The sequence below is a fragment of the Cyrtonyx montezumae genome, unplaced genomic scaffold, assembly GCF_038088225.1.
Source record: "Cyrtonyx montezumae isolate F1298 unplaced genomic scaffold, pur_monq_1.0 scaffold_10, whole genome shotgun sequence".
Classification (NCBI taxonomy): domain Eukaryota; kingdom Metazoa; phylum Chordata; class Aves; order Galliformes; family Odontophoridae; genus Cyrtonyx; species Cyrtonyx montezumae.
This window is the reverse complement of record NW_027071826.1, coordinates 930,132-953,403: the sequence shown is the minus strand read 5'-3', so window position 1 is coordinate 953,403 and position 23,272 is coordinate 930,132. Positions and strand designations below refer to the sequence as shown.

Here is a 23,272-nt window from a genome sequence, read left to right as displayed (position 1 = left end):
GCAGACAACGAATCCCTTTCCTGCCACTAGTCTTTAAGATTTCGTTACATCTGAATGAGATTTTCCTCTACTGTTTTCTAGAAAGTCTGAGATTTTGCAGTCAAAATGACAACTGTCTACAGCACTTTTGCAGTGCAAACCTTTTCATGACGTTTGAACAAAGCCTTTTCCAAGCTTCTTCTTCTTCTTCAGAACTGAGGTTCAAGTCATCCTCTCATAGCCCCTTTTTTAATTAAAAAAATAATTTATTTTTTTTAATTCCCTATAGACCTGTCCAGATGGACAAATTGGCCATCGAAAACACTCTGTATGGATCTTCTTTTCCAACCCTGGTGATTCTATGATCCTATTGTCAAAAGTAGTTTATGATTCAGTTGTCAATCAGCAATGCTGATAGATAACACGAAAGCTCATCATCCTTCTCAGAAAGGCAGCCCACATTTCACTCTGAGTTCTGCTCACTTTGACCAATTTTGAAACACAGAATTGTTGATCTTTGCACTAACAGTGAACCACAACAATTCTGTGTTTAACTTACTGTTGAATTCAAACTTATCAAATGCTGCAGGTCCAGTACTTTTATATTCAGGTTTTCAAACGTGCGCTTTTTTGCCGAAGATTTTTCCTCCTGAGCAGCAAGGATTTTTTTCATTTCTCTATTCTGCATTAAAAAAAAATGACACAATTGATTCCCTCTGAGTAACACACCATGTGTTGCTTAAAAATTTATACGAAAGCATCTGGAACCTTTCAAAATTAAGTGAGCACAACAACATCTACACTGGAAGAAAATAACCGTCTGTAAAAGCCACAGCTATGTACCCAAGGAATAAATTCTATGTGAAAAAAAAAAAAAAGATAATTAATAAAATATGCAAATGAGAATCTGATCTCTCAAGAGCTCATGTGATTTTATGTCAGTGTAGGAACCTGATTTTGCCACCCCAGGCACACAGCTGCAGTCCTGTACTGCAGAAATGTATTCTCTACGAGGAAGTTTTCTTTTAATCTATTTGTTTTTATGATGTCATTCAGGCAGGATACCAAATGTATGCAACTGAAAGTAGGGCAGGATATAAAAACCACTAAAAGCTTATCTGACAGTTTGGTGGTAAATAATATAGGCACTTTTATTTCAAGCAGCGTGTCTGGAGGGGTGCAACCCCAGCATACAATGATCTGCCAGCAAGAAGGACCGACACAGGCACACGACATCATGAGATGAGCTGCTAGAAAATGGATGTTACGTACCATGTAATTTCAATGTGTGTGTGCTTGTACGTGTATGTAAGAACCCTGCACTCACACACAAAGCCTCTGCACGCAGAAGCCCAGGCAGGAATTGGTGTGTGTGTGCACCCAGAGACAAGAGTCAGTTTTGCTCTTGGCCACTGTGGGGACATAAGTTAGCTGCAACTGAGAAAGCCAGACACAGCATTCAGCACAGTCTCCCAGGGCATTTCAAAACCTTTACCTTTCCATCACATTCTTCCTTCTTTTTCTCAAGCTGACTCATTTTTTCAGCTATTTTTCTTGTAGTTCTTCTAATGCTGCCTTTGCTCTGATTATTTCTCTTTCTGTATTTCTTGTTTTACGATCAGTCTCAAGTAAGAGCACATTTGTATTGATCTTTGTTGCCATTCTTTCATTCAGTAAATCCACTTTTTCTTTATGCTGTGTCTGCAGGCGCGCTTGTTCCTCACTAAAAGAAAACACAAACCATTCATGTTTCCTGTTACTGATTCACAGTTTCAAATGTTTGTTGAAATGAACACTTGCATATCTGTATGTTGACAACTCAGCCTCTACTGTAAGGCAAGACATTCACCAGCACATGTGATTAAAACCATCTAAGACATTTCACTCATACAGAACAGGTTGCTCACAGCCCCATCCAGCCTGGGATTGGTTTCCAAAAGGTTCATTAAAAATGGAAGAGCTGCCTTCAAGCACCAGAAGACTGAATAAAGAAGACTTCCCCTAAGAAAATGCATTGCAATTTATTTTTGAACAGCTCTAATAGCAGCTTGCCAGGAGGTGACAGTAACTTGAAATCTGGCAGGGAGAAAACATCTCTGAAGTATCTGTATCTTTGGGTAACTTGTGAAGAGAAAGAGGGATCTGTATCACAGTTACAGATTCAGGGTTCCTTCCTTTATTGTTTTGGGTTTTTTTTCCCCTATACTGAGAATTATGACCTTTGTGGTAATTCCTTAACATAAACCACCGAAAGAGAAAACTCTCTGCCAAAGGAGAAGCCAGGCAGCAGCCAGCTTTCCCTAAGCAAGCTTATCAGGGTTACAGGGGGCAGGCAGCAGCAAGCAGGCTCTGCTGCTCAAGGAAACAGATCTTGAGAAGCAGGCTTGCTGCTGCAGCGTAGAGTTGCCTAGAAACATTGCAGCTAGCTGCAGGGGTGAGGGGCAAGCACAGCTCTCCATGTTTTCATAACATTTCAGTTTGCCTTAATCACCTTGCCAGTATGTTTTTCCTCGCTCAAATAAATACGTACCACAGCACAGCATGCTGCCTTTCACAAAGGGTTTGCTTCTCATCCAGTAATTCAATTTCATCAGCAATGTTTTTCAGTGCAGACTGCAGCTGATTCATCTTAGCAGCACCAGATTCACGTGATGCAGTAACAAGAGCTACAAAATAAATACAAAAACACACAGAAGCCTCTTCGCTGCAAAAAGGCATAGCTGAGATAATGCATAAAGGGATTGATTCATAACCTTGAACTCACTGCTGAAAGTACTGTCACTCAGCAAGGAATAGTTGTGATTCTAAGACACTAACTACAGAACATCCCTAAACCGTGTACTTTATTTCTGCACTTTTGTCTTATCACAGTTTCCCTGAGTCATCATCACTTCAACAAGAAAAAGTTTGCCATGTTCTCAGAGAACCATTGCTCTTTTTCACTATATACCCGGGGAATTTTGTAGGCATATACAGTGAAATGATAAACGTTCACTAAAAAACATCTGCATCAGCAGCTCTGGAAGCCGTGAAGAAGGAGCAAGATCACCTTGCTTGAATTCAACAGCATTTCTCCCTGAAGAGCTGTGACTGTGTGAAACTGAAGAGCCTTCATGAGGAGGCTCTGTGGATAAAGCTCTTCCATGCATGGGCATTGCACTAGGGCATCTTTTCAGCTTCTGAGATAGCAGTCACACGAGCATACAACCACCCGCACAAAAGCACTTAGAGCAGAATGGCAGCAGCAAGTAAAAGCAACCAGCTAACTGCACAGCAGCCACGCTACAGGCAGAGGGAAGGAGAGGGAGGGATCTTGCTGTAAGAACCAAATCAACAAACAGAGAACGAAGATGGAGAAGAAATAAAAACCCACCAGCAGAACTCTCTGCTGTTTCCCAATGAGCCTAAAGCTGATCTAATTCTACTGTACCGCCCATCTCCCTGCACTGCTGCCATCCCTCCGAGCTCCACACTTAGAGCCACGCAGCCTCATGGTTTCCCAGATAAAAAACCCAACCCCATTGCTTCTCCTGAAAATAAAAAAATCCCAGTGCTCATCTAAATCAGTTTCTTGACCACATCCCTCTGTGGCTACAGCGAAGTTAAAATCCTAGAATCGTCAATGTAAAAAAGACCATCAAAATCATCACCAACCCACGTCCACTAAACCACATCCCTCAATGGAGAAGGGAGGTAGCAGAGTATGCCTTGGGGATATGAAAAGAGAAAAAAAGGAAAAAAAGAAAATTAGAGATCTAAATCTTTATTTTTATCTAGATACCTAAAGCTAACGTCTCAGGTAACCCTTCATAGACAAAGACTGAGGTATTTCAACCTTGTAATTCTTCTGGCTTGCTTTAAACATCTATTCCATGCGAGATGAATCACGTCTCAGAAGTGCTACTCTCTCTTTACCAGCTGTAGGAGGTACTTGATTAGCATTTGGAGAGATGAACCCCTCCCAGAAGTAATGTTTGTTATTACATCGTTAATAATCCTACTTCACAGGAAGAGAACTTGCAGCACAGAACACTCAAGTGCCCCACCACAAGCATCAGAGAAAGGCTGTGCTACTGCTGTGATCAGAACTAATGCTGCAGTTCTAGTACTTGTGCATGGTCTTCAGAGAAGATGTCTGTCACACTGTTACACGAGAGAATAATCCCTAGCAGAGTCACACATCAGCAAACACCCATCTTCATTCATTACTAAGTTATTGAAAGCCATTTACCATTTGTATTTTCTATTTCACAGAACTCTTCAAATCATTTACATGCATAGAAAACTCAATTTTCTTTTCTTTCCAGAGTTGTTAGGTTGGTACTACCTGTCATCTCTGCAGCAATCTCTCCTGGAAAATTTTGGATTCTGAAGAGAAGCTTGCTGTTATTTGTAGTCTCTTCTTCCAGGCATTCAATGGTATTCCTTCGCATTTCCTCCTGACAGTTAACAAATCCACAAGTAAGAACAAATACAGCTGGTGAAAAACCTGTTGGGTTTTTTTTTTAGTACTTATTCATTTCTGATTATTTTCCACACCCAGACGCTTTGTTCTCCTTGCTCACACTTGTTCTCTTCCTTTCTTTCAGTCTTCAAAATAACAGTAACTTGTTTTACAGGGTGATACTTAAGCAACAGAAAAGCCTCATTTCCTTCTGGTCTGAAGAACAGAGCCTGTAGCTGGCCTTCAGGTACACCAGAAAGTCATCTCCTGGTTCACAGCTGGTGGTGTGAAAAGGGTCACCTTTAGGGTGACCATAGAGCAAGAGACAATGGAGCTAATCAAAGGAGGTAACTAATGGTGGGAGGAGTCCTTAAGTAACTTAATTAACTCCCCAAACTCACGTGACTGAGAATTTCAGGTGGATTGATAAAGCCCCCCCTCCTTCAAATCTCTCATCTTAAATGGATGCTGACATCACAACATGCATAAAACCAGACCTATTTTTCTCCTTCATTTTAGACAGCAGTTACAATCACCAGCAAAGACAGTGCAGGGAAAAAAAAAAAAGATGCTGTTAAATTTTGCTGTCTACAGTGCAACTTCTATATGCATGAATATAAATTATTTGCCTTTCCTTGAGAAGATGAAATGTTTAGATATGTAAAATAAATGCGTAAGAGGTTCTTAATTTCATATGAATTACATCCTCAATTAGCTGAAGCAGTGAAAAACAAAACAGCTTTATGATTTCAGCGTGTTATATAAAACACTCATCTCATAAGGCTAATGCAGAGCTGGTCTGAAGGGTTGGTTCAGAAGCCTACTGACAGAGCTTTTACAAGTTTTACCCCTGCTTAGACAAATATTCTATGGAGGTACTTGTTAAAATGCCTTCTACTTGAAACCATTCTGACTTTAATGACCACTGAGGTCTTAAAACAAAACTCAGTTACCTACAAAAAACCCTTTTCAGCCAGACGTTGAGGTATGATCTTCCATCACCACATGCAAAGCAGATGCTAGAAAGAAAGACAAACTATTCCAAACCAACCCCTTCACACTGAGCTGAAAGACAAAGCACCTCCTTGCTGAACTCTGTACCATCTGTTGTATTCATTGACATTAGTGGGGCAAGAGTAACCCCAAGAGAAAAGAACACATTTTCTGCATCCATGCTGTCCCATCCCTGGAGGTGCCCAAGGCCAGGCAGGATGGGGCCCTGGGCAGACTCATCTGGTGGAGGCAGCCAGGCCATGGCAGGAGCTGGAAATGGATGATCTTTAAGGTCCCCTCCAACCTAAGCCATTCTGTGATACTAATGCCCCTTGCACGGAGGGCATTAAGGTCCTTCTGATGAAAAAACTCCAGGCAAGCAAAGGCTGCTGCCTTCAGGTGATATCTGTGATGTTATCCCAAGTTCCACTAACCTGCAGTGAAAAAAGGCATTCACTGCTCCCACATCAAAACACCAGCAGACGAGCTGAGGCTTGGATCAGCTGTGCAGTCTACTCTGCTCAGGTTGGTTTGTGCCATCACAGCCAAGCCTCTGTAGGCAGCAAGATGCAAGCAAGCATCCCCCAACTTCACCCAACCTGCCTCGCTCATGGAGTGGAATATGACATACACAAGAGAACACTCATAAAATTACAACTGTTGGAGACTGATTTTGTGGTTACCAGCTAACGTTGTGCTGTATATCTCAAACTAAGTATTAACTTTTCTTACCAATTTCTTAATAGCAGCAATAATGTCTTTAAGATGCTGCACGATTTCCCCACTGAATGCACGCCCTTCATTTTTCACGTGTTTTTCTGAAATAAAAAACACAGTAAAATAAAAACAAACAGTTTTAAAGCTTCAAGTACTGCTCTATTGCTCTAAAAAGATAACTCTGTGAGAGAAAGACTTGTTTGAAAATTATTTGCCAAATCTCTTTTGCCATATTCTAAAGTAGGGCAGCATCTTTCACACTCCTTCTGGTGCACAGCAAAGGCAGACGCACGGGGGGCATATGAGGTCCGTGGGACCTGATGAAATTCTCAGTCATAAAATGGCTCCAAGCTAAATTCTGCAGAAATGATCTTTTAAAGCAGTCATTCAGAGAAGTTTGCAGAGGTTATTAGCTACAGTAAAAGCTCTGGATCAGAATAATTCCCTTTCAGGAGAGCGTAGCTAATCTGTATAGTTTTTCTAAGCAGTTATGGCTTCATTATGTCTCTTTCCAACAAAAATACTAATCTGGATTCACCCCAGCCTGAACTGAGATTTACGTTAGTGCAGAAGCTACTCTTTGCATTGTTAAAATTAATTTAGCTTGAGCTAGAATAAGAATTACGGGGATTAGAGTCCATCCAAAAGATTGTTGTACCTGTTACAGTAGCACAATGTTTTTGATACCCTGATTTTTATAACAGAGACTGAAACACCCACAAGGGGAAAGGCATAAATTCTCAGGCTAAGAAGTGGATTTCTCCTTATCCTGACGTAGCAGGAGCAGAGGCACATTGCTGAGCCTACCCAGCTCCAGGCCTGCTGAGCAGCACCTGCCAGCGTGGTACCTTCTGTGAACTCAGCTCGCAGCAGGAGAGGTGTCCCAAAACAAACCCATGTATGGAGCAAACAGCAGTGTGGGTGTCACAAGAGAAGAATTTGCCCCAGTTTCATCAATTAGTGGCAGTTCCAGACAATTCTTCCTGATGACAGCAGGCTGAAACCACCGCCCTTCAACCAGCTTTAATTCAACACAGCGAGGCACTGTTTACTTCAGAAACGTAACAAGGTGTAGGGTGCACTGCACATCGATAAAAGTCCATGTTCAAATCTAAGTTCTGCTTGTGAAATCTAATTTTTCCAGTCCTTAAGGTCATCTCCCTTTCAAAGCCCCTCTTGATTTCTTTGTATCTGTTTGATCCTTTTGTAAAACCTCTTTGTTTTTTTCTTTTACTACGCTCCAAGATTATTTCATACCTCCTCCATCACTGTCAAAACTCCTTACGAAACCCTTAAGCTTTTTAAAAGTGGCACAGAAATCCAAGCGACACGCAGAAAACATCAGCTATCCACTTCCTGGCCTCTCCCATCCAGAACCACAAGCACAAACCTCCTGCTCCAAAACAGCACCAGTCACAGTCCATCCCCTCCACACAGCAGGGCATCACTTGCATATCATGTTCTTAAACACTATGGAGCCAGTGCTTACTCACACCTGCAGTCATTCCTCCAAACCACTCGGTCCTAAGGGCACATGATGGACTGCACCTGGCAGTGGCCAGCAGGGCAGAGCCCTGTTACCTCCGACACTAACTGGTGGGGTATTTCTACATCAAATCAGACCTCATACTACAGTTTACGTCACCCCAAGCCATTCAGCTCATCTGTGCATGCTTTCTTTCTGACCTCTAGCTTTTAAGCTCTATTAGGGATTTTATATTTGTACAGTCTTTGAAACTCAGCTGTTGAGATGATGCCCTGCAACAAATCTCAGAAGTAATGGGGAAGCTCAGATCCTTGTTCCATCCAGTCCTTCATTTGACAGCTGAGGCCTTCAGACACATATCTGTAACTACAGGCTGTGCCCAGTCCTGGTTATTTATAAGAAACCAGTTTGGTTAGACAAGAATAACTCTCCATCACAGTTAAACAGATTTGACAGCAACGGAAAGTTTTGAATGTTCTGAAACTGGAAAATTTGAAATGATTACCAGAGGCAATGTCCCTCAGTGTGCAATCCACCCTTTGGGACTGCTCAGCCTTAATACTTGTCTGCTCCTACTTCTCAAAGGAATACTCTGGAGCTAGATAAAGCTTGTTTGAAATTTATCTCTTGCTATTTAGATTATTTGGTGCTTTTTCTCTAGAAAGCTTTATTACTCTTTGCTCAATTTCCTTGCTTACACTTGGAGCAATCCTTCTTTCACAAGATGATTAATCTTTCCTTTTAAAGCAAATTTATTCTGCTTTTAGTTATTGCTCCATCTCCTTCATAAAGGCCTTCACACCAAATTGCTGATTGCTGAATTGTTCCAATTTTGCATCTCTGTAATCCGCTCAGCTACCCTAAAAGCAGACTGCATTTTTTTACAGGAGGCAGAGTGATAAATGTGATTCTATAGGTCACATTTATCTTCCAAGATGGCCCAAAAGCTCCATCAGCAGATTTTGGTCTGATACAGCCCAGGAAAAAAAAAATAACATTAAAAACAATTCAAGAGCTTACAACCTCTCAGTGCCTAAAATGATTGAACCGGTGCTTTCAGCCTATTTAAAATGTCCTTCCTTCACATATCATGCCACGTGCTCATTTTAGAGGCTGTGGGGACCACAAGCACCTGCCTCACACCACCTGCCAAGACCACGGAGCAAGGTGTATTTGCTTTCGTTATGTACCACCAGATTTCTGATCGAAGCAAAACTTTTCTCAGCACCGTCCCACAATGTCACCATCGTGAGGAGGGTTGTGATACAGGTGTAAACTACAGCTGTCAGTGAAAATTCTGTTTTAAGCCTTGTTTCCAGAAATAAGATGTAGTGGAAAGGCTTGAAGAAAAGCCCTAGACATATGTGCTCGCCAAAAAGTCTTGAGAGTCCCACAGAGGAACCAGATGGCCACATATGTGATAATAAAACCCAGAAGACGAGGAAATGCATTAATAACCATGGCAGCCATCTCATTTAGAAACACAGGGCCTACACACAGCTTGTCTCCACCAAACGCTTTGCAGTGACTCTTTCCTTTAGATTTGATGTCTTCCACATTAACCCAGTCATCCGGGTTGTAGAAAGATGGCCAGTGCAGCCATGGGGATAATGCCAGCAGTGTTTTCTGAGGATATTTATGACAAAGAATGCTAAAAAATACTTATTTTCCCTATTAAGCTGAGACCTCCCTATCCTTACAGTGCAAAATGTACAATACAAAATGTAGCACAGCTCTGGGTTGGGGGCTTTCCCTGCTCCTGGTCACACTGTGGGGCCACATCCCAGAGACAGCAGCCCTCCTCCACACATGGCAGAGCCACATCCTGGCATGGGGAACTGGAGCTACCTCAGCAGCCCCCAGGCCCCATGCTCACTCACCCAGGCTCTGCAGGCGATGGATGGCAGCCAGGGCTACCACAGAGGATGGCAATGCCACCGTGCCTGGCTCAGGCCTCAACATGGCAGCTATGCTGTTTCTAGGACACTGGGCACTGCAGACCAACAGCCACTCTCTGTCACCTCAGCTCTGTGGAGATAACACCGGGTCTGCCTCCAAAGAGACCAAAATATTACTATAAACCTACAAGGGTCTTGGACCATGTGTTAAATGGCATTCCTGCAAGCGCAGTGAATAAAGCACAGCTAGTCACTGGCAGTTAAACATGATAATTTCTGACCCTGGAGGCTACACTGGCACCACACCTTTCAAAATGTGCAAGGTTTAGAAATAATAGTAATTAAGTATAGATTCTTCGTTTGCTGTTACAGCTGAGTTACTTTCTGAAGCTTTCCTGTGCATCCGTGGCAGCTAAAATATATCTTTTAAATGCAATCACTCGTGTTGGCATTATCACCTTAAAAATGGGAGCTCTAAGAACAAATACCTTCTATTCAAATTTTAAGATAAAATTAAGTTTGCTCGTGGGAACATCAGGTGAAACAACTGATTTGACCCTGGATGTGTTCAAGAACTGTGCAGATAGGGCACTGAGGGATATGATTTGGTGGGCAAAATTGGAGGTAGGTGGATGGTTGGACAAGATGATCGTAGAGGTCTTTTACAACGCTAATAATTCTGTGATTCTATTCAATGATTCTTTCACTATTTCCACATGGACTGAGCTCGAAGATACAAATAATCAGCAGGACAAAGTCACTCCTTAATTATCTAAAAAGTTCAAATACAAAGTGCTGCCGTTTTCCTCTAGAGATAACCAGCTTGTTAAGAGATGGCCTCTCCTTTCCTGCGTATTTATGGCTGCTGTCACCTTTCCAGGCTATTACTGGAGACTTTCTTCATTCACGGTCAGTATTGATTTACAACTCAGCAAGGGACAGTCAGCAAAGGCAGTGGCATCCTTCACCTCTGGGTCGCTAAGAAACTGCTCTGGAAATTGCCAGCAACTACCCTGTATTGAATGACGTGCTGTTGACTCTATATATCAGTGTCTGCTGCTTTGTAGGCTGTAGCAAACTTCTGGTAATGCTCTTCCACACTTTGAATGTGCAAAGTAGAATCACAGAATCACTGACGTTGGAAAAGACCATGAAGATCATCCACTCCAACCACCAACACATCCCCACCATGCCCATTAACCATGTCTCTTGGTGCCACTTCTACATTTTTCTTGAACACCCCCAGGGACAGTGATTCAACCACCTCTCTGAGCAGCCCATGCCAATCACCTTTCAAAGAAGAAATTTTTCCCAGTTACCTCCATTTATCTCCTAGAATCAGTGGATCCATGTCTTTCTTGCACTGTAGGCAGAACAATGGTATCTGGGTGAGCTTAGTGGGCCTTAGTGGGACTAGTAGAACTATCTATAGACTTGGGCTTCCAGATGAGCTATGCTATCTGGCTTAACAAAAAGCTGTTTGTGTTGTATGATTGCTCATTTGTTAACTACAAGATAAGAACTCATTTGAAAGAAAGGAAGGGCCTTCTTTTTCTGGAAATCCTTTGTAGCCTTAGGGCAGGAATCAGGCTTCAGTGAACCTAATGGTTCCAGAGAGCAGGCAGTTTGGTACCTGGCCAGTAGTTGAAATTGAGGCACCTCTGGGCCAAGTAAACAAATTGTATTCTATAACACCAAAGCCCTGGGGGAAAGTTTTCAATGTTTTCAGTGAATTTAGCCCATGAACTGGAAATTACACTTAAGAAAAGAAGTTAATTTCTTTTCAGCCAATTATGCACTTCTAGATATTATTTTACCCATTCTTTATGTTTGTTTGATATTCGTTCAGTAAGACGTTATCCGCAGATGTTGCTTTCAAATTCCAAACAAAGATGAGGAGGGTAAAGGTGGAAATAAAAAGCACATGCATGAGCAAAGGATAGGTCATAAACTAGGTTGGTTTTACAACTGTGGCAGGACATCTATGCTATGAAATACTTTGATTTCTATCCTTTCTAGGAACTCATTGCCACCTTGTGTTGGAAATGATGTCAGCTCTTGTGTTGATCACCAAATGGTGAAAGTCAAATCCCCGACCAGCCCTATGGTAAGAGGAGCTAGACAACACAGTACCAACCTGTAAAAGCTACCAGATCAGAATCAGCAAAATAAGGGTAGTGGTGGAGGATCCGCTCTCTCCTTCATTTTACTACAAGTCACAGTCATGCTTAACATAAATGAAAATTTACACAGCTCAAGATTCTCTCAACCTGCTCAACAGAGTCCACAGCATTTCACTGCAGAGGAAGGAAGATTTACCCAAGTCTCTTGTGACTGGAGAGCTGTGGGAGTACCTCTGGCTAAATGGCAGTGGAAACAATATTTTCTTTTAATTTGCACTATTGATATAGTATGTGAGTCATAGACTTGTGATTGCTGCTGCCAAAGAAGGTGCAATAATACACTTGAGGCTAAGGGAGAATCCTGGTTATATCCTGATGTCAGAATTTAAATTTTAATGGAGAGGGGAGGGGAGAGGAGGAGACAGGAGGGACAGGAGAGGTCCTTCCCCACATGAGTTCTTATGAGAAGATTACAGCCACACCTCTTCCTTATTAAGTTCTGCAAAGTTGCTCATCACTGGTGTTCTGCTGGTAACCATTCAGTAATTACCTTTAGTCTGTGCCAGAGGTGATGCTTTTTCACTCAGCATAACAGGCTAATAAACCTGCAGATGTACTTTCCCCAACACGCATCAGTGAAATTAGGAGGAATTAAACTCATGTATAACTTGGCAAGTGAAGAATATTTTGTACGAAGACATCTGCTATCTAAGTCACTTCACTGCCTGGATGTTCCTTGTCCATTTCTTCTTCCTATGCCTTTTCCTATTTCTTCCCCTTCCCCTTTCTTTTCTCCTTTCTCTTCCTCTTTCCCTGTCCTTTTTCCTTCCCTTTCCTTTTTCCTTCCCTTTCCATTTCCCCTTCCCCTTCTCCATTATTGGTTAAAATCACATCTACAAAATATAAACATTTATGGACTGTTATGGGCTACTTTACATCACTTTGCCTAAATTACAGGGCTGTAAAAAGAATAAAAACATAACTAATCTCCTCTTTGCAGCTCCCTCATAAAGGAAAATATGTGCAAAATGGCCTTACAGTGAACACCGATTAGCTTCACTGGTCTGAATTATTTCACAGCTTAAACAGAGAGCCATGAGGCTGCACAAAACTGCAGCCCTGAGGGTAAATCACTGATATTCAGTGAACACAAGAAATGAGTCTGAGCTGCTAGTCCAGCTGCAGACAGGAGGGTAAAGCAATAAAAGTATGTTAGGCACACTTCATCTTTTGGTCTTTGTGGATAGATTCCTTCTGCAGTTCTTTCCTGTCCTCTTATTTTCATGGTCTCTTCTGCAACCTCAAGCATTTGGACTGAGGCAGAGCAGGTGCAAAAGGGACAATGAGGAGATGGGCACTGCAGAGATGAGCAGATCCCAGCCAGCAGGGGCTCGCCTGAGTGCTGCTTGGTCTCAGTATCTTTCCCCCATCCTACTGCAGGCCAGGTTTTGCCCCCTCCCTCCTGTAAAGGTGAAGAGCAACAAGAAAGCCCAGCAGAAAGAGGCCAGCCCCTACTATGTGAGGCATTGCAGTTACTGACTCTCACCAGAGAACATCTCTCCCTTACCAAATGCCACATGTCCCACGGTGGCAGCCAGTCTCACCATCTTCCTCCGTGCCAGCAGCCTCACTCCACTCATTCCCCCCTTCCCAGGAAGCTCATATGCACAATTACTGATGAAGCAGCTCTTAATCCTCTGCCTGAGAAAAGACAGTATTAAGAAGAAACACAGAATGCTTCCTGTCTGCAAAGCTGCACTGGGTAAACACAGGAGCTTGCCATGCATTTCCCTGTGCCCATATGGAGAAGGAAAAGCTTACAGACTTAGAGCCCACATGCTCATAACCTGCCAGGACGGGGACAGGAGCCAGACACCATCTGAACATGTGCAGGGAGATGGCAAAAGCTGTGGGGAAGAAGACAGCCTCCCTTTATCTGGATTAGCTGCTCACAGAATATTACATCTTTCTGCTCTCCTCCAAATTCCAGGGCTTCCCTGACACTAATGTGTTTAGGATCTTATTCCAACTAGATTAATATTAAAGAGCAGAGGAAGCATAAAGGAGATCAGCAGCAGCTCAGAGGTAAATAAATACACAGGCTGGAGGAAGATTATACTGCTGAAGCACTGAGAGGCAGTGGTGGTGCTGCGTGGAGCCAGGAGCTGCACCTGACGATCCCTATGGTTCCCCTTCCAACCTGGGATGATTCCACGATTCCAGAGACGAGAGCATTCCCGTTCTGCATGAAACCACCAATGGAGTATTCATTTCAAGGTACACAGACAGGTATTCAAGTGACATAAAGCACCGACAGAGCACTTCTGTAGCTATTAAACATCTTCACAGGCAGTGACTTAGAAGATACAGGTGAAAGCTCCACGAGCCATCACTGTGAACAGGGCCTCCATCACCGCAAGCCGTGCGTGAGTCAGCAGGGCTTTGCTAACACGGATTGTAGAAGCTTCAGGCACGCTGGCTTTCTGCCATCCATCTTCATCTTTCTGCACGCCGTCTTCAAGGGTATGGTGGGAAGTCCTGCTGTGTTCCCAGGAAGGTGACAGTGGCTGTGGGCAGCTCCAGCATGGAACGTGTGAAATCTGGTGTCCTCTGAATTGTCTCCGCCCACAACACGAACCCATCTCATCTTGCTCACATGCAGAGTGATGCTGCCAAATATACTGAAAGTCAGGGGGCTTCAAGGAAGCTTGGGTGCTGGTTTGGAATGGCCCGGTGTGAGATGAGAAAGTGTGAGTGGGAGGGGTGGCTTGTAAGGGTATGATGGGGTCTGGAGAGAGGGTGATGCTGGAAGGGACAAAAATGGGAGTCTTGAGCTTTCTAGGCTTCTAATAATATAAGAATATTTGGTCATTTCTAGAAGGTTTTCTTTTTATTTTATTTCTAAATGTACAGAAGATTTAGCTGTTAAATCCTGCTAACAGTTCAATACTACAGAAATGTACAGAAATGTTGGGTGTAACTATGCTGTTGCTGCTCAGAGAGAACATCGTTATTGGACCATGGGATGGGACATTACATTAACGTGGTCACTGTCAAAATCACTCTCCTGAGACATCCAGGACACGCACTGGCCATCTGAACACGCTTGCTAAGAGGCAGCTGAGGCTGGGGCTAGGTGCTGAATTTTAATACCTGGCTGCAAAGTGCACATGCTGAACGAGCAGATTCCGTTTGATCCCAAGGAACACGTGTCACACTGAGGAGCTGGGTTCTGTCACTGAGAAAAGATGTTGGTGTCTCTATGCAGCTGACAAGTAAAACATGCTCCAGTATTCTTAAATAAGAGCAAAGAAGACTATCTAAATATAAACCTTAAATGAAAATAACGGTATCTGAGGCCCATCCCAAGAATTAACTGTCCCACAGCCAAGCCAGTTTTCTGCCACCTCTTCCCATACGTTTGTGTTAAGCACTGGTACACAGCTGGCCACCACTGTGGCCTGACCTAGGACAAATGACACCGTGTCCGTGTGTAACGGATGCAGAAGCCTTAAATGAACAAACCAAAGGAGATCTATCAATTCCAGAAGTTCAGAAAAGCATTTTAAGACCTAGAGAGACTGCTGGACAGGCTACACACCACAGGCAGCTGTGTGGGACTGCACTGTTTTACGAAGCAAAGCACACGTGGATCACAGGGGAAGGGGGAGATGAAATTATCTGCCCAGTCTGCCAATGTCAAAGCAATTCCGACGGCGACGAGAGGGAGGCCTTTTTACATTTAGTAACATTTATTTCTGCATTCGGTATCAAGTACATAAGTGCAAATATTCAGAGTCCATAATTAAGTCCATTAGGAACTACAGAGAATGTAATACAAATCGTAACAAATCGAACAAGCTGGCACTTTCCAGTTGCCATACATGTACATCAGCCTGTCAGTCCCTTACGACAAGAGCACTGGGTTTTGTTTTTGCTTTTTGGAGTTATACAAAACTGATTACCATAAGTACCGATTACTGTTTATTTTATTTGTGCTGGAAAACACTAAAACATCAGTCTACACTTCTATATAGTTAATAAAGATGAATCCAACCAGCAACCCAGTGACGTAGAAGCAATTGTAACTATTGCATCAGTGCGCTAAGCAGGAAAGCCCCTAGCCACATGTAACATTGAAAGTTATAGAAGCAATGCCAATAGAAGGAAAAACACTAAAAAAATGTAAAATAAAAAGGTCAATATTATTTAGGCGCTCACCATCATGCACTTTATAAGCAACACAAAAAACCACATCTAGTACACTTTTCTCTTTGCTATACTTTAGTGCTTGACACAAGTGATTGCAAATATTCTAAGTGCAGAAGCAGCAGGGGAGAAGCACTGCTTCTGAGTTTTATGTTTCTAATATTATGGTGTCGAGAAAAAAAAGAACGATAAATTTGCAATAAAGTGTAAGAACAGAGCTGCTTCACTCCAGGTTCCCCCGTTATTCATTACTGTAGTCGATGAATTCTTGATGCCTGCTTTACTCTGCCTTTCTCTTAGCACCTGGGATTTTAGCCTGAATCCTAGAAAGAAAGAAAAAGAGTTATGCATTCAGGGAGCTACTCTGATCCAGCAGGTCCTCAGAGTCTCAGCCAGGGGTAACTGTGTTCACTGTGTTGTGGCAATGGGTGGACTACAGTCTAACAAGAAACAGGCGACTCCTGTCCGTGCTGCCCCCCTACAAGCCCGTGCTGTAAATGTCCTGGTTCTCAATGGTTACGTAACCATGGGACCTGCTCAGTGATATTCTTCTGCCCTTTGTTGTCCTACCGAGGGCTGCCGTGTACTGGAAGCCAGGAATGAAGCTTAAACCCCCAAAAATCAAGTGTAGACTTTTAGTCCTGCCCAAGGTTATGTGTTTTCAGAATCACAGAAATACTGTCTGGAAATGTCCCCTGGGATCCTGTCCATCAGCCTCCTCCTAACTGCAGCAGGATCACTGCCAATTCCACATCAGGCTGGCTATGGCTCTGCCCTGCTGCACTTCCTCCAAGAAGTGCTGTACCTCCGCAGGCAGCCTGCTCCAGTGCTGTACTGATTTCCTAAAGAAAAAGTTCTCCCAACATCCTAAGGTAGATCTGTGGTGCCGTTCCTTGGAACAAGGAGAGGAGGATGCAGGATCACAGCTCTGCATCAGCCTACACTCATCTGAGAAGGACCGCAGGCTCCTGCACGCTAACCCCTGGGCAGGGCAGCACCAACGGGACTCACTGTCCCCAGGAACACCCAGCTCTCAGCCCCCCCACAATACCACGACCTCACAGCAACGTCAAGTGTGCAGCTGAACTCACTTTGCCACAACAGTGTTTATGTGGGTCCGCACAAGTCCCAAGTACTGATCAATCTGTGCCTGCAAAGAGCAAGAGGAGACGGTCAGTGGGGTGTGAACAAGGTGAACAGAACCAGACTGAGCATGGCAGAGCTGTGCAGACGTACCTGGTACTTGTCATATACAACGGGGAGAGTAAACATAGACACCACAGCTGAGGAGAAAAAGAGCACAGTGTTAAATTGCTGCTGATCGGATTCCTCCAGAGGAGAGACCTACTTCAAAGAGCAACCAACGCACAGCGTGCTGCTTGGTCAGCTGATCCACCAGGGATCTTCGTATTAAAAATGAACTTTGCTCAAACCTCCCAAAAATGGGTTTTCCCAGTGCTCTGAGCCTAGTAGCTGCAAAACTGTAGAACACACATTGATCCCAGCAGTATGGACAATGGAACAGCAATAAGGAACAAGGGAAAAGAAAAACTGGGGGTTTAGCTATGGAGAAGGCACAATGAGGAGAGGCTATTTTGCCTATGTAGAAATCACCAGGGAATTGAAATTAAAAATAGATTTTAAAAGAAATGATAATTTTTACCCATTATCAGAAGAGTCAGGCCATTGAAGAGGGCTCCCACGTAAGTCAGCAGCCACATTAGTACTGCAAACTAAATGAAAAACAGATCATTACATCATCTCCAGTGTCAGCTATGAAATGAGTTCACTGAAGTAGCTAATACAATGGCACATTAGCCTTTTTTAATCTGTAAAGGGACTTGTTAAGTAAGGCACATCACTTTTCCTGGGTATATAAACCCATTTTTCTTTCTGCAGTTTACTGCTTCTCACACTCTTAGATGAACTTTCATGTATATTTCTGACTTAATTGCACGCATTTAGGACCCTGCATTGAGTGTGACACAGGCAGATTTCTGCACCCAGTTCTGAGGAAGGTGGGGGTCCTTCAAACCACTGGCTAACACCACAGTGATCATTACAACGACTGAAAGCTATTGAGAACTGGGAGAAGAGTATGTGTTTCTACAAACCTGCAGTAATTTAGAAGCCTAACCTACGTCTGCTCTCTTAATGATCTTCCCTTTGCTCTAGAGAACATCAGCTTGGGTGAAGGTTGAAAATAAGCATCTGTCTCATCAGGGAGGGAAAGAGGACAATCCTCTACAAAAGGAAAGCCCACAGTTAGGAAAATCTGATCACCAGGGGGATTAAAGGGAAAGACATCATTCTGTGGCAAGTCACAGAGAGCACAACACAGAGATGCTTCCAGACCTGCAGCAGCTAAGCTGATGTTCGTATTTTATAACTCCTGTATTACAGATAAACAGCTTCAAATGCAGATTGCTACTGGAAGCATGCAAATGGGAAATCAAATAGGAGAGCAACTTTGATATCTGGAGCTACACAAAACTCAGTTTTATAAGGACAGGGTCAACATGGGAAACAGCACTTTGAAATGTAAATTGGTCCTCTAGAGAGGGGTTAAAAATGTTTGAAGCAATCCTACTTTTAAAGAATCCACGAGGTCCTGAACGAGAAAGAGTCTCCTCAGCTCTTTGACTGTGCTGTTGACGTATAGCTGGAGACAGTCTGTGTATTTCTGAATCTGGTCCTGTGAGAGATTCATTTCCATATCCAAGTAGGCTCTGCCAGAAACACAGGGCAGTTACAAACCCAGCCAGGTTCACCATAGTGCACGCTCTGTCTTCCCATCACCCCCCCCTCCCCAGCCCTCACTTCTCTGTAGTGGGAGCACTGTGACCCTTCCTGCAGGCACACAGCCACCAGCACACACTGTCTTTGTCCTGCACCATCTGTCTGCCTGGGCAATTGCATGCTGCACCGGGACTTTGCAGCTTTGCCCTGTCCCCACACAGATCCTGGTCTGGATGAGTTCTCTCTTTTCCCAAAGTAGGGTGCAAATCCTCACTGGCAGGGTTCTTCACAAACTTCTGTGCAACACTACATTGCAGAAGGGGACTTCTCCAGCTAGCAGCCTCTGGAGGAACAAGTGCTGCTGCCTAGCCATCTTAGGGACCAATGCTGCCCAAGGCACACTCATCCCCTTCTTGCTCCTCCAACCCTCTGCCTGCCCTACAACTCCCACTGAGCTATGCTCAGATCTTGAGTCCCATGTGAAAAGAAGAGAGCAGCAACATTTTCCAGGGTGTGCTGGGAAGCCACATCAGTTCCCTGAACTGGTTCATGGGCTCACTGGCACAGCAGAGGATGAGACATCTCTGATCAGCTGGAACAACCAGCCCAGGCCCTGAACAGAGTGGGGAAAGCTTAAGTCCCAGTGGTGATGCACTGCCCCATCACAGCCCAGCAGTGCTGCAGAGAAGATACCAATATCCCATCTACGCCCACTAGAGTGTGCCCAGAAACGACACTCTTCCTACTTGCAGAAATATTGTGTCATCGTTATTTTTAGTGAAACCACTTTTCTGCGTTTGCTTATAAATTTAATGATCTCTTGACTTTCAGGAAAAAAAAGTCCATATCTCAGAGGACAAGTGCTTTCACAGATTTTTGTTCCCCCACCTCCCTCCCCCCAACACAGTCTGAGCCAATATGACTCTTGAGACTCTGGACAGCAGAAACCCTTGTTATGAGCAAGAATGTTATAATCAGCAGCTGAAGAAACGTGACTTGCTGCTAGGAATGGATCCTCCACAAGACACCTGGTCCCCACCACGGCTGCAAAGCACTCACTTGAAGGGATGGCCCTCATCAGTCTTCTGCACGGCCTGTAGGACTGATTTGTAGATTCTGAAGCTAATGGTGGCCGAGAGGCCGGCGAGGGCCAGGTAGGCCACAACACTGACGACGCTGAACTGGGTCAGAGAGAAGAGCAGCAACAGGAGGCTGCCAAACACGATCCCTGTCTGCTTGATGTCGCGCCAGTACAACAGGTTGATAGCTGGGGAGAGAAGAACACCGTGTTAACGGAAGGAGCTGGAAGGGCCTCGAGACCACTGCCACACTTGGGGCCTTCGCTGGAGGATGAAGGGAGGAGAGGTGTGCCTGCTCACACCAACGGCATCAGGAATTTCCTTGGCCCAAAGCAGCTCAGTGGTTTCAGAGGTGGAGGAAAAGAGAACCGATGACCTCGCTGGAGTCCTTGCACTTTATGCAGCTGTGCTAGCTGAGAAAAACGTCCGTCCTCGGCCACAGCTACGCAGGGAAATGTTAAGAACACGCTAATAACAGTCCCTGTTTTACATGGAAACTCTAGATTATTTTTTTTTTTTGTCACGAGTCCAAATCCACTTCTGGATCAAAATGCCTTCAAGTTTTGGTTGTTAGACAAATGAGAAAGTTTGGGGTTAGCCACAATAAACCAGTTTCCTAGTCAAAGTTTTAACAATATCATTTTGTTACTCCTGAAGTTCTGAAAAGGGATAAAAGCTCCTTGTTTTGTCACTGCTTAATAATTACTTAGGTAGGAAACCATTTACTTACACTTGTAGGGAACAAATGGAACCTGAAAATGCAGAGAAATTCCTCCTGCTACTACAAATCTGATCATCTCGAAACTGTTATAAAAAACCAAAACCCTTTCTTCTTCTTTCCTTACCTAAAGACATGGGAGGTATTAGGATAAAACAGTGAGAAAAAAAATGTTTGCCAACAATATATTTTTACATTTATAAAGGAGTCCATTTTGCACAGTGCTTTTCGCTCAGTTTGTATCATTTATCCTCGGCACCATCAGGCAATCTTACCAACAGAAACAGACAATAAAGGATCAAAATTTTAAGAAATGATCACTAAATTCGGTCCACAATGGTGAATTTAATTTATTTATGCTGAGAATCTGTTTCAGAGAGGGCTCTCCATCCAGCCAAAGAATAGGTTCGTGGCAATCTAAACAAAGCAGCTCTAACTTCACACACTGTCCTCATGAACAGCTTGAGCACAACGCAAGCCAAGCATATTTCTTGGATACCACTTGTCAAATAATCTGAACCAAGAGTAAATTCTGGAAAATGCAATCTGTCAAAAGAAAATTTACAAATACAAAGAGACCACATTAATCCAGCATAGTATTTCTTATCATCTAATCTCAAAACACTGTGAGTCACCACGGCATGTTTCCCTTGAGTCAATGAGCCATTACTCATTACTATTACACACATTAGCATTGCTTTTCAAAGTAATGGGCTTGAGTGCAAAATTGCTATTGGATTACTGAATGCAGCATTCCCATCCTCCTGTAATCTTCGCCAATACACACATCATCATGACTCTTTGGTATTTCTAAGTGTCAGCACTGAGCACGGGACCTGTGACTGGGAGCGGGTATGATGAAATCCAAGGGCTGCATCAAGGGAGCAGGGAACTCAGTGGCATGTGCTGAGTGGGCAAGCTGGGCACCTGGCAGAGGTTCTCCATTTGTATGGCCGGGTCTGCTTTCTGCAGGAACCCCACAGCATGACTGGTGGATACTCTGAGCATGTGCTTACAGCACAGGGCAGGCACTCCCATCAGGGAGGCTGCCAGCAGCAGACACAGCTCTGTCTGTGCAGCTGGAAATACAGGCTGCTTGCAGTGTCTCAGGGTTGGAATGTGTGACTTGCAATGCATCTCTACAAAATGGCACCCAGAAGATAAGTTTGCAATGTTTAGCCCTTCTGATTCTCCTTTTCAGCAAAGGCACTGCAAAATTCTGCAGCACAGCAACTGGTGTGATTTCACCAGTGAGCATTTGGACAGGTGATATTGTTCACAGCTCGATCCTTTTTCTGCTTAAAAATTTCTCTGTCAGAGGAGACTTTTGGAAATGTACGTAAACCTCGCTTTTTGAGATACTTTAATTCGGTGTTACAAAATAACTTGATATTAAATGCACAGGTAAGCTGGCTAAGGGTGCTGTATGTGGATTATCACCTGCAGATGAGACAAAAAGGCCATGTACCAGTGAAAAACCTTACCTAGCAAGTAGGCAGTAGGCAGGCAAACAACTGAGAGCTGTGCAAAAACCACAGCAGCCCATTTCTGTGGAGTTCCCTGGATTAAAACCGATTGCTGACATCTCAAAGCAGCAGCTCCTTCTTTCTATGATATTCTGCCTCACCCCCCCCTGCAAGACTGAGAGTGGCTGCATAGATGTTGCTTTGCCAAGCTGCGTTTTGTGACTCAACAAGGAAGATGCTGAACGGCTGGAGAGAGATTTGTTTGAGTGTTTACCCTGCAAACCGTCCCTTTCTGAGATGGCTGTGGTATTTACTGATGTGTTATCAGGTAAGGAAAGCCTTGCTGCAACCATGAGATGGAGAGAGGCCAAATGACACAGTTCTGGGGCTGCATGCATGCACGAGAAAGGAGATGAGAGGCAGCTGGCCTCTTTCACAAGCCAAATGAGACCTGGGAGGGACTGATCCTGTGTCTTGTGGACTTGACACAAATTCTCCCATGTGCATGGAAGAAATACGTGCCAACTACGAGGTGGAAAATCTCAGCAACAAGGAGGCAGCTAGAGGTCCTTGCATGGTGCTCATGTCCAGCAGCCATCACTCCTGTCCCCAGGGGAGCAGGCAGTGGTGCAGGGTGGTGAACCTCAGGGCTCACTCCAGCACCTGCTGGCCCCATGACTTTACTGCCCTGCCTGTCCATCCTTGCACACACCACACTCAGACCAGCATCCCCAGTGCACAGGAACACAGCGAGCATAAGCTGAGCTGGAGCTGCACACCTGACATCATCATTAGTTGCTTTGGTCAAGTCTTAGTGAAAAATCACCCCGCAGGGAAGGAATAAGAAGTCCTGGTGCAGGCAAGGATCCTGCAAGACCTGGGTTTGTTGCAGGCTGTGTGGGCACGTGTGATACTGCCCAGACCCACGACAATGGCATGATTCTGAGCAATGCATGCTGAATATGCATGAAGCAGGAGGCCAGTGCCACGTGAGCCTGTCGCTATGTGATGTGCATGCAGCCAGACAGCAGGTCAATCTGTCCAGCTAAGGAAGATGTATTTGTGAGAGCAGAAATGGTATTTCAGAGCACTGATGTTTTGCAGGAAGAATTTGCAAACAGAATAGGCACTGAAATCAGTCCCCGTTTCATTCAAGACCTTCTGCTTTGAAAACCCCAGCTCCAAGTCCTGACCATGCCCATTAACATGCAGCAGCAGTTCAGCTGCAGCTTTTCATGATCTCCCTTCAGCCTCCTGGAAGGAGCAAGCAGAGTCCCTCCCTCGGTCACTTTGTGCCCTTTCCAGTACGATGCAGCAGAGCTCTGGCTCAGTGGTGGAGGTATATAAAAGGGCTCTGGGTTTTGCCAGAACAGCCTCAGTCTCAAAAGACTTTGTATTTATGATGGGGGACTTGCCAGCAA

General features: G+C 44.1%; 1 protein-coding gene across 3 annotated transcripts in view; it reads right to left on the bottom strand.

Moving 5' to 3' along the window:
• Nucleotides 1-14,865: 14,865 nt before the first annotated feature.
• The window catches only part of RTN1 (reticulon 1), a 93,401-nt gene continuing 84,994 nt past the window's right edge, over nucleotides 14,866-23,272 (bottom strand). Inside the window, exons 4-9 of one of the 3 annotated variants that reach the window (XM_065747596.1) lie at nucleotides 19,648-19,855; nucleotides 18,440-18,578; nucleotides 17,513-17,582; nucleotides 17,086-17,132; nucleotides 16,941-16,999; nucleotides 14,866-16,172 (exon numbers count right to left, since the gene is read on the bottom strand). In XM_065747596.1, the coding sequence (XP_065603668.1) occupies nucleotides 16,130-16,172; nucleotides 16,941-16,999; nucleotides 17,086-17,132; nucleotides 17,513-17,582; nucleotides 18,440-18,578; nucleotides 19,648-19,855 (566 nt within the window). In that variant the 3' untranslated portion in view covers nucleotides 14,866-16,129. The remainder of the gene's footprint in view (nucleotides 16,173-16,940; nucleotides 17,000-17,085; nucleotides 17,133-17,512; nucleotides 17,583-18,439; nucleotides 18,579-19,647; nucleotides 19,856-23,272) is intronic. The other 2 variants (XM_065747604.1, XM_065747613.1) reach the window with 2 other exon arrangements.